Source organism: Bombina bombina, chromosome 2 (genome assembly GCF_027579735.1).
Source record: "Bombina bombina isolate aBomBom1 chromosome 2, aBomBom1.pri, whole genome shotgun sequence".
In the NCBI taxonomy this organism is placed as follows: Eukaryota; Metazoa; Chordata; class Amphibia; order Anura; family Bombinatoridae; genus Bombina; species Bombina bombina.
In genome coordinates this window covers 1,189,816,008-1,189,832,621 of record NC_069500.1, presented here as the reverse complement: position 1 = coordinate 1,189,832,621, position 16,614 = coordinate 1,189,816,008, and the positions used below count along the sequence as shown (strand labels likewise).

Genomic DNA, 16,614 nt, shown 5'->3' with positions numbered 1-16,614 from the left:
TGTATAAATAAGGCTAAAGTGTCATAACAAAATGTATTATCTAATTTGATTCATTGTCTTGGTATCCTTTGTTGAAGGAGCAGCAATGTACTACTGGAAGATGGCTGAACACATCTGGTGACAAAAGAATATATACAAAAGCAACCAACCAGCAGCTAGATCCCAGTAGAACATTTCTTCTCCTGAGCCTACCTAGGTATGTTTTTCAACAGAGGATACCAAGAGAACAAAGCAAATGAGATAGATGTAAATAATAAATGTGTTTAACCCCTTAAGGACCACAGCACTTTTCCATTTTCTGATCGTTTGGGACCAGGGCTATTTTTACATTTCTGCAGTGTTTGTGTTTAGCTGTAATTTCCCTCTTACTCATATACTGTCCCCACACATATTATTTACTGTTTTTCTCGCCATTAAATGGACTTTCGAAATATACCATTATTTTCATCATATCATATAATTAACTATAAAAATGTTTATAAAATGTGATGAAAAAATTGAATAACACACACCTTTTCTAACTTTGACACCCAAAATCTGTTACACATCTACAACCACCAAAACACAACCATACTAAATAGTTTCTAAATTTTGTCCTGAGTTTAGAAATACCCAATGTTTACATGTTCTTTGCTTTTTTTTGCAAGTTATAGGGCAATAAATACAAGTAGCACTTTGCTATTTCCAAACCATTTTGTTTTCAAAATTAGCGCTAGTTACATTGGAACACTGATATCTGTCAGGAATCCCTGAATATCCCTTGACATGTATATGTATATATATATATATATATATATATATATATATATATATATATATATATATATATATATATTTTAGAACACAATCCAAAATATTGATCTAAGCCCCATATTGGTATATTTCATGCCACCATTTCACCGCCAAATGCGTTCAAATAAAAAAAATTGTTCACTTTTTCACAAACTTTAGGTTTCTCATTGAAATTATTTACAAACAGCTTGTGCAATTATGGCACAAATGGTGGTAAATGCTTCTCTGGGATCCCCTTTGTTTATAAAGAGCAGACTTATATGGCTTTGGCGTTACTTTTTGATAATTAGAAGGCCGCTAAATGCCGCTGTGCACCACATGTGTATTATGCCCAGCAGTGAAGGGGCTAATTAGGGAGATCGTAGGGTTAATTTTAGCTTTAGTGTAGTAGACAACCCAAAGTATTGATCTAGGCCCATTTTGGTATATTTCATGCCACCATTTCACCACCAAATGTGATCAAATAAAACAAAATGTAAAATTTTTCACAATTTTAGGTTTCTCACTGAAATTATTTACAAACAGCTTGTGCAATTGTGGCACAAATGGTTGGAAAAGCATCTCTGGGATCCCCTTTGCTCAGAAATAGCAGACGTATATGGCTTTGGCTTTTTTTTCGGTAATTAGAAAGCCACTAAATGCCGCTGCGCACCACATGTTTATTATGCCCTGCAGTAAAGTGGTTAATTAGGGAGCTTGTATGGTTAATTTTAGCTTTAGTGTAGTGTAGTGTAGTAGACAACCCAAAGTATTGATCTAGTCCCATTTTAGTATATTTCATGCCACCATTTCACCGCCAAATGCGATCAAATAAAATAAAAACGTTAAATTTTTCACAATTTTAGGTTTCTCACTAAAATTATTTACAAACAGCTTGTGCAATTATGGCACAAATGTTTGTAAAAGCTTCTCTGGGATCCCCTTTTGTTCAGAAATAGCAGACATATATGGCTTTGGCGTTGCTTTTTGGTATTTAGAAGGCCGCTAAATGCGGCTGTGTGCCACACTTGTATTATGCCCAGCAGTGAAGGGGTTAATTAGGTAGCTTGTAGGGTTAATTTTAGCTTTAGTGTAGAGATCAGTCCCACCTCCTGATCCCTTTAAAAAAAAAAAAAAAATCCCCCCCAAACAGCTAACCCTCCCCCTCTACCTTATTGTGCGCCATCTTCAGTTTGCCATAAAATTTGGTATTATTTTTAATTTTTAAATATAAACACTATTTTTCTGTAGTGTAGCTGCCCCCCCCTCAATAACCAACCCCCCACCCCCTCCCAGATCCCTTAGATAAAAATTCCCCTTTCCTCTCTCCCACCTTATCCTAAACAAATTGTGCCATAGTATAGCGTTCCCACCCGCTCCCGTCCCGTGCTCGCACCCGCCCCCACCCACGTGCTCGCTCCCAGCGCCCCCCACACGTGATCCCACCCCCTCTGATGCGCATCCCCCCCATCGATGGCCGCCCACCCGCCTCCCTGCAACGGCTCCCACCCACCAACGATTGTGACCATCGATGGCCGATGCAGAGAGGGCCTGCATCGGATGGCTAAAAAAATGTTATTGCAGGATGCCTCAATATTGAGGCATCACTGCAATAACGTGAAAGTGTCTGGAAGCGATCAGGATCGCTTTCACCGGTTGAAAAAACTAACGACAGACAGGGTACATCCTTGGCCGTTAACGACCGTTTTTTGTAGGACATACCCTGTACGTCGTCGGTCATTAAGGGGTTAAAATTGCATGCTTTATCTGAATCATGGCAGTTTAATTTTGTCTTTACTAAACCTTTTAGGTTATAATAAGGTTTTCATGATAAAAGCATTTTTCTTGAATATTTATAATAATACTGTAATGCTTTAACAATAGCATACCAATGCAATTTCGGAGTCCAGCAGAAAAAGGTATATATGCATAAGGGTTACGGCCAACTGCATTCTCAGGAAGGAATCTCTCTGGTCTGAACTCCTCCGGTTCAGGAAAATGTTCTTGATCCCGGTGAAGTGCATATGGAATAATTACTATATTTACACCCTTTGGTACATGGAATCCTCCTGCACAGAAAAAGAGTCAAGTGTCATTAAAACCAGAAGTTTAACTATACAGAATACTTCCCCAAATACAGATTGTAGAATGTTTAAAAAAAAGGGATTCATAACAGAACTTTAGCCTCTATAGCTATCAAACTAACACTGTGTAATTACACTAAACAGAACCCCCTTTATTACTAAAACTAAGCTTAATCAGTGGTGAGTCGATTAAAAAAGGGACAAGCCTTTTTAACAGTACACCAATAAACCACTTGTGCTGGATACTGGAAGTAACTCCAGTTTAGAACTTTATCTATCTAATAAGCTTTCTTTATTTGCTCTTCTATATTTTTTTCATATCTATTGTATCTTTGTTTGCAATATTCAAGTGTCTTCTAATCTTTACACAAAACGTCTAGAATGCGGCAGTCATGCCGTGTTGTGCATTTACACATATCCCTGGCAACACATTCTAGATCAGAAGCCAATTTAAACAAAAAAAAAAAAAGATATGTAGGCCAAAACCAAAAGGTGTGGATGGGTTAAGATTACCTAGTTAAATAAAAGAAAAAAAGGTGAAGATTCTATTTTAACTTTTGAAAACAAAAGTACACAAATGATTGGTTTGAACGTGCTATTAAAGATTAAATTGTAATATTATATTAACTTTTGGTGTCATGTTTGTAAGTTCAGATACTAATGGCAGCTATGTCTCTTGAGATCTAAGAACAACGTTTTATCTGGTACTGCAAATCATATCCGAACATAAGACTATTTATAAACAGCAGATAAAAGAACCTTTAAGGGATATGAAACCCAAACATTTTCTTTTTTGTGGTTACAACAGAGCATAGCATTTTTACGTTTCCAATTTACTTCTATTTGATTCGTTCCCATGATATTCTGTGTTGAAGAGATACCTGGGTAGGCATCTGAAGCATTACATGGCAGGAAATAGCTGCAAATGGATAACGTTCTTGCAAAACTGCTGCCATATAGTGCTTCAGAAATAAGCCGGCTCCTAAGCATACATCCATGTTTTTAAACAAAAACATAATTTATGCTTACCTGATAAATTCCTTTCTTCTGTAGTGTGATCAGTCCACGGGTCATCATTACTTCTGGGATATTACTCCTCCCCAACAGGAAGTGCAAGAGGATTCACCCAGCAGAGCTGCATATAGCTCCTCCCCTCTACGTCACTCCCAGTCATTCGACCAAGGACCAACGAGAAAGGAAAAGCCAAGGGTGAAGTGGTGAGTGGAGTATAAATTAAAAAATATTTACCTGCCTTAAAAACAGGGCGGGCCGTGGACTGATCACACTACAGAAGAAAGGAATTTATCAGGTAAGCATAAATTATGTTTTCTTCTGTTAAGTGTGATCAGTCCACGGGTCATCATTACTTCTGGGATACCAATACCAAAGCAAAAGTACACGGATGACGGGAGGGATAGGCAGGCTCTTTATACAGAAGGAACCACTGCCTGAAGAACCTTTCTCCCAAAAATAGCCTCCGATGAAGCAAAAGTGTCAAATTTGTAAAATTTGGAAAAAGTATGAAGCGAAGACCAAGTTGCAGCCTTGCAAATCTGTTCAACAGAGGCCTCATTCTTGAAGGCCCAAGTGGAAGCCACAGCTCTAGTAGAATGAGCTGTAATTCTTTCAGGAGGCTGCTGTCCAGCAGTCTCATAAGCTAAACGAATTATGCTACGAAGCCAAAAAGAAAGAGAGGTAGCGGAAGCTTTTTGACCTCTCCTCTGCCCAGAGTAAATGACAAACAGAGAAGACGTTTGTCGAAATTCCTTAGTTGCCTGTAAGTAAAATTTTAGAGCACGGACTACATCCAGGTTGTGCAGTAGACGTTCCTTCTTTGAAGAAGGATTTGGGCATAAAGAAGGAACAACAATCTCTTGATTGATATTCCTGTTAGTAACTACCTTAGGTAAGAACCCAGGTTTAGTACGCAGGACTACCTTATCCGAATGAAAAATCAAATAAGGAGAATCACAATGTAAGGCTGATAATTCAGAGACTCTTCGAGCCGAGGAAATAGCCATTAAAAATAGAACTTTCCAAGATAACAACTTTATATCAATGGAATGAAGGGGTTCAAACGGAACGCCCTGTAAAACATTAAGAACAAGGTTTAAACTCCATGGTGGAGCAACAGTTTTAAACACAGGCTTAATCCTGGCCAAAGCCTGACAAAAAGCCTGGACGTCAGGAACTTCTGACAGACGTTTGTGTAACAGAATGGACAGAGCTGAGATCTGTCCCTTTAATGAACTAGCAGATAAACCCTTTTCTAAACCTTCTTGTAGAAAAGACAATATCCTAGGAATCCTAACCTTACTCCAAGAGTAACCTTTGGATTCACACCAATATAGGTATTTACGCCATATCTTATGGTAAATCTTTCTGGTAACAGGTTTCCTAGCCTGTATTAAGGTATCAATAACTGACTCAGAAAACCCACGTCTTGATAAAATCAAGCGTTCAATTTCCAAGCAGTCAGCTTCAGAGAAGTTAGATTTTGATGTTTGAAGGGACCCTGTATCAGAAGGTCCTGTTTCAGAGGTAGAGACCAAGGTGGAAAGGATGACAAGTCCACCAGGTCTGCATACCAAGTCCTGCGTGGCCACGCAGGTGCTATTAGAATCACTGATGCTCTCTCTTGTTTGATTCTGGCAATCAATCGAGGAAGTAACGGGAAGGGTGGAAACACGTAAGCCATCCTGAAGTCCCAAGGTGCTGTCAGAGCATCTATCAGGACTGCTCCTGGATCCCTGGATCTGGACCCGTAACGAGGAAGCTTGGCGTTCTGTCGAGACGCCATGAGATCTCTCTCTGGTTTGCCCCAACGTCGAAGTATTTGGGCAAAGACCTCCGGATGAAGTTCCCACTCCCCCGGATGAAAAGTCTGACGACTTAAGAAATCCGCCTCCCAGTTCTCCACTCCCGGGATGTGGATTGCTGACAGGTGGCAAGAGTGAGACTCTGCCCAGCAAATTATCTTTGATACTTCCATCATAGCTAGGGAGCTTCTTGTCCCTCCCTGATGGTTGATGTAAGCTACAGTCGTGATGTTGTCCGACTGAAACCTGATGAACCCCCGAGTTGTCAACTGGGGCCAAGCCAGGAGGGCATTGAGAACTGCTCTCAATTCCAGAATGTTTATTGGCAGGAGACTCTCCTCCTGACTCCATTGTCCCTGAGCCTTCAGAGAATTCCAGACGGCACCCCAACCTAGAAGGCTGGCGTCTGTTGTTACAATTGTCCAGTCTGGTCTGCTGAATGGCATCCCCCTGGACAGATGTGGCCGAGAAAGCCACCATAGAAGAGAATTTCTGGTCTCTTGATCCAGATTCAGAGAAGGGGATAAGTCTGAGTAATCCCCATTCCACTGACTTAGCATGCACAGTTGCAGTGGTCTGAGGTGTAAGCGTGCAAAGGGTACTATGTCCATTGCCGCTACCATTAAGCCGATTACCTCCATGCATTGAGCCACTGACGGGTGTTGAATGGAATGAAGGGTGCGGCAAGCACTTTGAAGTCTTGTTAGCCTGTCCTCTGTCAGGTAAATCTTCATTTCTACAGAATCTATAAGAGTCCCCAGGAAGGGAACTCTTGTGAGTGTAACGAGTGAACTTTTCTTTTCGTTCACCTTCCATCCATGTGACCTTAGAAATGCCAGCACTAACTCTGTATGAGACTTGGCAGTTTGAAAGCTTGAAGCTTGTATCAGAATGTCGTCTAGGTATGGAGCTACCGAGATTCCCCGCGGTCTTAGTACCGCCAGAAGAGCACCCAGAACCTTTGTGAAGATTCTTGGAGCTGTAGCCAATCCGAATGGAAGAGCCACAAACTGGTAATGCCTGTCTAGGAAGGCAAACCTTAGGTACCGATAATGATCTTTGTGAATAGGTATGTGAAGGTAAGCATCTTTTAAATCTACAGTGGTCATGTACTGACCCTCTTGGATCATAGGTAAAATTGTCCGAATAGTCTCCATCTTGAACGATGGAACTCTTAGGAATTTGTTTAGGATCTTTAAGTCCAGGATTGGTCTGAAAGTTCCCTCTTTTTTGGGAACCACAAACAGATTTGAGTAAAACCCCTGTCCCTGTTCCGATCGTGGAACTGGATGGATTACTCCCATTAACAAGAGCTCTTGTACGCAGCGTAGAAATGCCTCTTTCTTTGTCTGGATTGTTGACAATCTTGACAGATGAAATCTCTCTCTTGGAGGAGAGTATTTGAAGTCCAGAAGGTATCCCTGAGATATTATCTCTAGCGCCCAGGGATCCTGAACATCTCTTGCCCAAGCCTGGGCGAAGAGAGAAAGTCTGCCCCCCACTAGATCCGATCCCGGATCGGGGGCCCTCAATTCATGCTGTTTTAGGGGCAGCAGCAGGTTTCCTAGTCTGCTTGCCCTTGTTCCAGGACTGGTTAGGTTTCCAGCCTTGTCTGTAGCGAGCAACAGCTCCTTCCTGTTTTGGTGCAGAGGAAGTTGATGCTGCTCCTGCTTTGAAATTACGAAAGGAACGAAAATTAGACTGTCTAGTCTTGGCTTTGGCTTTGTCCTGAGGCAGGGCATGGCCTTTACCTCCTGTAATGTCAGCGATAATCTCTTTCAACCCGGGCCCGAATAAGGTCTGCCCTTTGAAAGGTATATTAAGCAATTTAGACTTAGAAGTAACATCAGCTGACCAGGATTTTAGCCACAGCGCCCTGCGTGCCTGAATGTCGAATCCTGAATTCTTCGCCGTAAGTTTAGTAAGATGTACTACGGCCTCCGAAATGAATGAATTAGCTAGTTTAAGGACTCTAAGCCTGTCCGTAATGTCGTCCAGAGTAGCTGAACCAATGTTCTCTTCCAGAGACTCAATCCAGAATGCCGCTGCAGCCGTGATCGGCGCAATGCATGCAAGGGGTTGCAATATAAAACCTTGTTGAACAAACATTTTCTTAAGGTAACCCTCTAATTTTTTATCCATTGGATCTGAAAAAGCACAGCTATCCTCCACCGGGATAGTGGTACGCTTAGCTAAGGTAGAAACTGCTCCCTCCACCTTAGGGACCGTTTGCCATAAGTCCCTTGTGGTGGCGTCTATTGGAAACATTTTTCTAAATATCGGAGGGGGTGAGAACGGCACACCGGGTCTATCCCACTCCTTAGTAACAATTTCAGTAAGTCTCTTAGGTATAGGAAAAACCTCAGTACTCGTCGGTACCGCAAAATATTTATCCAACCTACACATTTTCTCTGGTATTGCAACTGTGTTACAATCATTCAGAGCCGCTAACACCTCCCCTAGTAATACACGGAGGTTTTCCAGTTTAAATTTAAAATTTGAAATATCTGAATCCAGTCTGTTTGGATCAGAACCGTCACCCACAGAATGAAGCTCTCCGTCCTCATGTTCTGCCACCTGTGACGCAGTGTCTGACATGGCCCTAATATTATCAGCGCACTCTGTTCTCACCCCAGAGTGATCACGCTTACCTCTTAGCTCTGGTAATTTAGCCAAAACCTCAGTCATAACAGTAGCCATATCCTGTAATGTGATTTGTAATGGCCGCCCAGATGTACTCGGCGCTACAATATCACGCACCTCCCTCTGAGCGGGAGATGTAGGTACTGACACGTGAGGCGAGTTAGTCGGCATAACTCTCCCCTCGTTGTTTGGTGAAATTTGTACAGATTGACTTTTATTTAAAGTAGCATCAATACAGTTAGTACATAAATTTCTATTGGGCTCCACTTTGGCATTGCAACAAATGACACGGGTATCATCCTCTGAATCAGACATGTTTAACACACTAGCAAATAAACTTGTAACTTGGAAATACAATTCAATTAGAATAATATTAAAACGTACTGTGCCTTTAAGAAGCACAGAAGATCTATGACAGTTGAAAATTAATAAATTGAAACAGTTATAGCCTCAATCCTTGTAAATAACACAACTTTAGCAAAGGTTTAATCCCATTAGCAAAGATAACAAATTCTGAAAGCAGGAAACAAATTACAGAATAAACGTTTTTTATCTCAGTCAAACTATAATTCTCACAGCTCTGCTGAGAGAAATTACCTCCCTCAAAATAAGTTTTGAAGACCCCTGAGCTCTGTAGAGATGAACCGGATCATGCAGGGAATACAATGAGTTGCTGACTGAAATATTTGATGTGTAGTAAAAGCGCCAAAAAACGGCCCCTCCCCCTCACACACAGCAGTGAGGGAGAACAGAAACTGTCAGAAAACAGATTAAGCAACTGCCAAGTGGAAAAATAGTGCCCAAACATTTATTCACTCAGTACCTCAGTAAATGAAAACGATTTTACATTCCAGCAAAAACGTTAAACATAATCTCTAGTTATTAAACAGCTTTATGTATTTCTTACAGTGTAATTCTAGTGAAGTACCATTCCCCAGAATACTGAAGTGTAAAGTATACATACATGACATTATATCGGTATGGCAGGATTTTCTCATCAATTCCATTGTCAGAAAATAAAAACAGAATTTATGTTTACCTGATAAATTACTTTCTCCAACGGTGTGTCCGGTCCACGGCGTCATCCTTACTTGTGGGATATTCTCTTCCCCAACAGGAAATGGCAAAGAGCCCAGCAAAGCTGGTCACATGATCCCTCCTAGGCTCCGCCTACCCCAGTCATTCGACCGACGTTAAGGAGGAATATTTGCATAGGAGAAACCATATGGTACCGTGGTGACTGTAGTTAAAGAAAATAAATTATCAGACCTGATTAAAAAAAAACCAGGGCGGGCCGTGGACCGGACACACCGTTGGAGAAAGTAATTTATCAGGTAAACATAAATTCTGTTTTCTCCAACATAGGTGTGTCCGGTCCACGGCGTCATCCTTACTTGTGGGAACCAATACCAAAGCTTTAGGACACGGATGAAGGGAGGGAGCAAATCAGGTCACCTAAATGGAAGGCACCACGGCTTGCAAAACCTTTCTCCCAAAAATAGCCTCAGAAGAAGCAAAAGTATCAAACTTGTAAAATTTGGTAAAAGTGTGCAGTGAAGACCAAGTCGCTGCCCTACATATCTGATCAACAGAAGCCTCGTTCTTGAAGGCCCATGTGGAAGCCACAGCCCTAGTGGAATGAGCTGTGATTCTTTCGGGAGGCTGCCGTCCGGCAGTCTCGTAAGCCAATCTGATGATGCTTTTAATCCAAAAAGAGAGAGAGGTAGAAGTTGCTTTTTGACCTCTCCTTTTACCGGAATAAACAACAAACAAGGAAGATGTTTGTCTAAAATCCTTTGTAGCATCTAAATAGAATTTTAGAGCGCGAACAACATCCAAATTGTGCAACAAACGTTCCTTCTTTGAAACTGGTTTCGGACACAGAGAAGGTACGATAATCTCCTGGTTAATGTTTTTGTTAGAAACAACTTTTGGAAGAAAACCAGGTTTAGTACGTAAAACCACCTTATCTGCATGGAACACCAGATAAGGAGGAGAACACTGCAGAGCAGATAATTCTGAAACTCTTCTAGCAGAAGAAATTGCAACTAAAAACAAAACTTTCCAAGATAATAACTTAATATCAACGGAATGCAAGGGTTCAAACGGAACCCCCTGAAGAACTGAAAGAACTAAATTGAGACTCCAAGGAGGAGTCAAAGGTTTGTAAACAGGCTTAATTCTAACCAGAGCCTGAACAAAGGCTTGAACATCTGGCACAGCGGCCAGCTTTTTGTGAAGTAACACAGACAAGGCAGAAATCTGTCCCTTCAGGGAACTTGCAGATAATCCTTTTTCCAATCCTTCTTGAAGGAAGGATAGAATCCTAGGAATCTTAACCTTGTCCCAAGGGAATCCTTTAGATTCACACCAACAGATATATTTTCCGAGATAATCTCTTTCAAGTCAGGGCCAAACAGCGTTTTCCCCTTGAAAGGAATGTTAAGTAGCTTGTTCTTGGAAGACGCATCAGCCGACCAAGATTTCAACCAAAGCGCTCTGCGCGCCACAATAGCAAACCCAGAATTCTTAGCCGCTAACCTAGCCAATTGCAAAGTGGCGTCTAGGGTGAAAGAATTAGCCAATTTGAGAGCATTGATTCTGTCCATAATCTCCTCATAAGGAGGAGAATCACTGTCGACCGCCTTTATCAGCTCATCAAACCAGAAACATGCGGCTGTAGCGACAGGGACAATGCATGAAATTGGTTGTAGAAGGTAACCCTGCTGAACAAACATCTTTTTAAGCAACCCTTCTAATTTTTTATCCATAGGATCTTTGAAAGCACAACTATCCTCTATGGGTATAGTGGTGCGTTTGTTTAAAGTGGAAACCGCTCCCTCGACCTTGGGGACTGTCTGCCATAAGTCCTTTCTGGGGTCGACCATAGGAAACAATTTTTTAAATATGGGGGGAGGGACGAAAGGAATACCGGGCCTTTCCCATTCTTTATTAACAATGTCCGCCACCCGCTTGGGTATAGGAAAAGCTTCTGGGAGCCCCGGCACCTCTAGGAACTTGTCCATTTTACATAGTTTCTCTGGGATGACCAACTTGTCACAATCATCCAGAGTGGATAATACCTCCTTAAGCAGAATGCGGAGATGTTCCAACTTAAATTTAAATGTAATCACATCAGGTTCAGCTTGTTGAGAAATGTTCCCTGAATCAGTAATTTCTCCCTCAGACAAAACCTCCCTGGCCCCATCAGACTGAGTTAGGGGCCCTTCAGAAATATTAATATCAGCGTCGTCATGCTCTTCAGTATCTAAAACAGAGCAGTCGCGCTTACGCTGATAAGTGTTCATTTTGGCTAAAATGTTTTTGACAGAATTATCCATTACAGCCGTTAATTGTTGCATAGTAAGGAGTATTGGCGCGCTAGATGTACTAGGGGCCTCCTGAGTGGGCAAGACTCGTGTAGATGAAGGAGGGAATGATGCAGTACCATGCTTACTCCCCTCACTTGAGGAATCATCTTGGGCATCATTGTCATTGTCACATAAATCACATTTATTTAAATGAATAGGAATTCTGGCTTCCCCACATTCAGAACACAGTCTATCTGGTAGTTCAGACATGTTAAACAGGCATAAACTTGATAACAAGTACAAAAAACGTTTTAAAATAAAACCGTTACTGTCACTTTAAATTTTAAACTGAACACACTTTATTACTGCAAATGCGAAAAAACATGAAGGAATTGTTCAAAATTCACCAAATTTTCACCACAGTGTCTTAAAGCTTTAAAAGTATTGCACACCAAATTTGGAAGCTTTAACCCTTAAAATAACGGAACCGGAGCCGTTATGAACTATAACCCCTTTACAGTCCCTGGTATCTGCTTTGCTGAGACCCAACCAAGCCCCAAGGGGAATACGATACCAAATGACGCCTTCAGAAAGTCTTTTCTAAGTATCAGAGCTCCTCTCACATGCGACTGCATGCCATGCCTCTCAAAAACAAGTGCGCAACACCGGCGCGAAAATGAGGCTCTGCCTATGCTTTGGGAAAGCCCCTAAAGAATAAGGTGTCTAAAACAGTGCCTGCCGATATTATTATATCAAAATACCCAGATAAAATGATTCCTCAAGGCTAAATATGTGTTAATAATCAATCGATTTAGCCCAAAAAAAGTCTACAGTCTTAATAAGCCCTTTTTGAAGCCCTTATTTACAATCGTAATAAACATGGCTTACCGGATCCCAGAGGGAAAATGACAGCTTCCAGCACTACATCGTCTTGTTAGAATGTGTCATACCTCAAGCAGCAAGAGACTGCTCACTGTTCCCCCAACTGAAGTTAATTGCTCTCAACAGTCCTGTGTGGAACAGCCATGGATTTTAGTGACGGTTGCTAAAATCATTTTCCTCATACAAACAGAAATCTTCATCTCTTTTCTGTTTCTGAGTAAATAGTACATACCAGCACTATTTCAAAATAACAAACTCTTGATTGAATAATAAAAACTACAGTTAAACACTAAAAAACTCTAAGCCATCTCCGTGGAGATGTTGCCTGTACAACGGCAAAGAGAATGACTGGGGTAGGCGGAGCCTAGGAGGGATCATGTGACCAGCTTTGCTGGGCTCTTTGCCATTTCCTGTTGGGGAAGAGAATATCCCACAAGTAAGGATGACGCCGTGGACCGGACACACCTATGTTGGAGAAAACTGCTACATACCTCTATGCAGATTCATCTGCCCGCTGTCCCCTGATCTGAAGTTTACCTCTCCTCAGATGGCCGAGAAACAGCAATATGATCTTAACTACTCCGGCTAAAATCATAACAAAAACTCTGGTAGATTCTTCTTCAAACTCTGCCAGAGAGATAATAACACACTCCGGTGCTATTTTAAAATAACAAACTTTTGATTGAAGATATAAAACTAAGTATAATCACCATAGTCCTCTCACACATCCTATCTAGTCGTTGGGTGCAAGAGAATGACTGGGAGTGACGTAGAGGGGAGGAGCTATATGCAGCTCTGCTGGGTGAATCCTCTTGCACTTCCTGTTGGGGAGGAGTAATATCCCAGAAGTAATGATGACCCGTGGACTGATCACACTTAACAGAAGAAAGATACCCAAAAAATTTTGGATAATAGTAGTAAATTAGAAAGTTGTTTAAAATTGCATGATCGGTCTGAATTATGAAATAAAAATTTTGGATTTCAAATCCCTTTAAATATTCCAAAGGTATTAAATTATGCACAGCACTTGCCTCTGGCGCTAGTAATAGTTTAACACTAGTACTATAATGCAGTTACAAAACGTATACATTGCACCAAAAGGGAAATCTTATTGCAACGGCATGAGTTTTGTACACAAACTACCTGTAGTAGTTGATTTTCTTCCCTAGGCATACAGAATGCTAAAGAGGATGTGGTGGTCATGTCCCTATGTTCATGATTTATGGGATCAAACTCTTTACTGAGTTCTATCTTGAACAATGAGCAGGCATTGAAGGGTCTGACTAAACCCATTAATAAATTAATTGCTATGATTTGTACAGCTGTCAAGCGTTTGCATTGTGAAATACTGAAAGTCCACTGTTCCACATTTTCCACATCAGCTGTTATATATTTTGAGCTATATAGGAATGCTGGATTCTACAAGGAGATAGGAAAAGACGTAATATTGGATGTGTTATGAATTATGGGAGCTTTTTTCCTAGGTTATATCTAGATAGGAAAACATTTATAGCGCTCACTGTATTTGAAGGATAAGGAGCAGCAGGTTTTTTTATTTAATCATCTTCTTGTAGGGACCTAAGCTAAACCTCTATGCTGTTATCCTGCTATGATTGCTGATGCCCTACAGCAGGGAAGTGCATGTGATTTATATGACCATCATTATTGTACACCTTTTGCAATATATGTGAAATATTAGCACAAGAAGAAGAGACAAGAAATGTATTTTTTTCTTTCATGTATTTTTTGTCTATCATTTTAAAGAACTTTCCTGCCTTCAATGATAAAATTTGCTTCAACCTCTTGTTATTCTTTGTTAACCCCTTAACGACAACTCCTTAACCCTGTGCAGTGTCTGTTAATCTCTTAAAGGGATATGAAAGCAAATGTTTTTCTTTAATAATTCAGATAAAGCATGCAATTTTAAACAACTTTCTAATTTACCCCTATTGTCAATTTTTCTTTGCTCTCTTGGTATCTTTATTTGAAAAGCAAGAATGTATAAGCTTAGGAGCCAACTTATTTTTGGTTCAGCACCTGGGTAGCGCTTGCTGATTGGTGGCTTAATGTAGCCACCAATCAGCAAGCACTACCCTGGTGCTAAACCAAAAATGGGCCAGCTCCTAGGCTTATATTCCTGAGAACAAATGATAGTAGGAGTAAATTAGAAAGTTGCTTAACATTGCATGCTGTATCTGAATCATAAAGAAACATTTGGGTTTCTTATCCCTTTAAGGAAAAGCACAGCACTCTGTACGGCGGGTGATGTGGGCTGGTACTTACAAAGTGGGTCTCGTCGACAGTGGCGAGACTGCAATATTTTAAGAAATAGCGTGTATCATGGACTCATGGAAAAAAATATGTTATTTTAATAAGTAATTTAAATTTTTTTAATTTTAATAAAGTGTTTTTTTAAATGTTTTTTTTATCCCTGAGTTTTATTTTATTGTATGCCCTTGGCGATAAAAGGGTTAAATAAAAAAATATGAAAATGCCTCTAGGTAAATACCCTGGAATGTCTTGTTTCTCCAAATATATACTTTAGTGAAGCAGTTTTGGATTTTGTGAATATTAAGCTTATGGTACAAGCATAGCAAATTAAACAAATAATATATTTGGCCTTTATAAATTGATATAAAATAACTTGGAAACCCAGACATATGGGGTATTCCTAAAATCAGGACAAGATAATTAATTTCATTAAAGGTACTTTTCTTTAGCTACGCTCATTTTACAGAAATGGTTATAAAGAAAACTGCTAAATTGCTGTTTTTATTTAAATTTCCTCATTTTTCAGTATTCAATCGATATTTATTGTTATTTTATGTATCCATATAGGGTATCACCAGAAATCCCTGTTTGTCCGTTAATAATGGCATATATATGTATAGGTGCACTTAACAAGAGATTGGCTAATTATGGTGAAACCAATACTAAGCAAAAATGCCAAAAACATAAATTATGCTTACCAGATAATTTCCTTGCCTTCTGTATGAGGAGACTCCATGGCTTCATTACTTACTTGTGGGAATTCAGAACCTGGCCACTAGGAGGAGGCAAAGACACCCCAGCCAAAGGCTTAAATACCTCCCTCATATCCCGGTCATTTGGCCAAGGGAACAAGGAACAGTAGGAGAAATATCAGGGTATAAATGTTGCCAGAAGAACAAAAAAAAAAAAAATTCAGGTCCGCCTATCCGAGAATACGGGCGGGGACCATCGACTCTCCTCACACAGAAAGAAATTATCTGGTAAGCATAATTTATGTTTTCCTTCTTAATATGAGGAGAGTCAAGAGCTTCATTCTTTACTTGTGGGAAACATATACCCAAGCTCTAGAGGACACTGAATGAAACGGGAGGGTAAAAAGAGAGAGGCAGACCCTATTCTGAGGGAACCACAGCCTGCAAAACCTTTCTCCCAAAAGCTGCTTCAGCCGAAGCAAAAATGTCAAATTTTGAAAAGGTATGTAAGGAGGACCAGGTAGCCGCCCTACTAATCTGATTCATAGAGGCCTCGTTCTTAAAGGCCCAAGAGGAGGTCACAGCTCTAGTTGAATGAGCCTTAATCCTCTGAGGAGGCTTATGTGCCGCTGTCTCATATGCTAAGTAATTAATGCTCCTTAACCAAAAAGATAAGGAAGTGGAAGAGGCCTTCTGTCCCCTACGATTCCCAGAATAGACAAAAAACAAAGAAAAAGTCTGTCTAAATTCCTTCGTAGTATGAAGGTAGAACTTCAAGGCCCGAACCGCATCCAAATTATGAAGTAACCGTTCCTTCGAAGTGTGTCTTCGAAGACACAAAGAAGGAACCATAATCTCCTGATGTTGCGATCTGAAACGACCTTAGGAAGAAAACCTAACCCAGTACGAAGAACAGCCTTATCAGCATGGAATACTAGGTAAGGGGGCTTAAATTGCAAGGCAACAATCTCAGATACTCTGCGCGACGAAGCAATAGCCAGTAGAAAAATAACTTTCCAAGACAGTAACTTAATGTCAATAACATGCATAGGCTCAAACGGAGCCCTATGCAACACTTTAAGAACAAGATTTAAACTTCAAGGAGGAGCAATAGATCTAAACACCGGCCTGATTCTAGTCA

At 40.5% G+C, this 16,614-nt stretch overlaps 1 protein-coding gene across 1 annotated transcript in view; it reads right to left on the bottom strand.

Annotated features, from left to right (window-relative positions):
• Positions 1-16,614, bottom strand: part of LOC128647472 (cytochrome P450 4V2) — a 469,121-nt gene that overhangs the window by 13,555 nt on the left and 438,952 nt on the right. Inside the window, exon 10 of the mRNA XM_053700256.1 lies at positions 2,661-2,840. Within this exon, the coding sequence (XP_053556231.1) occupies positions 2,661-2,840 (180 nt within the window). The remainder of the gene's footprint in view (positions 1-2,660; positions 2,841-16,614) is intronic.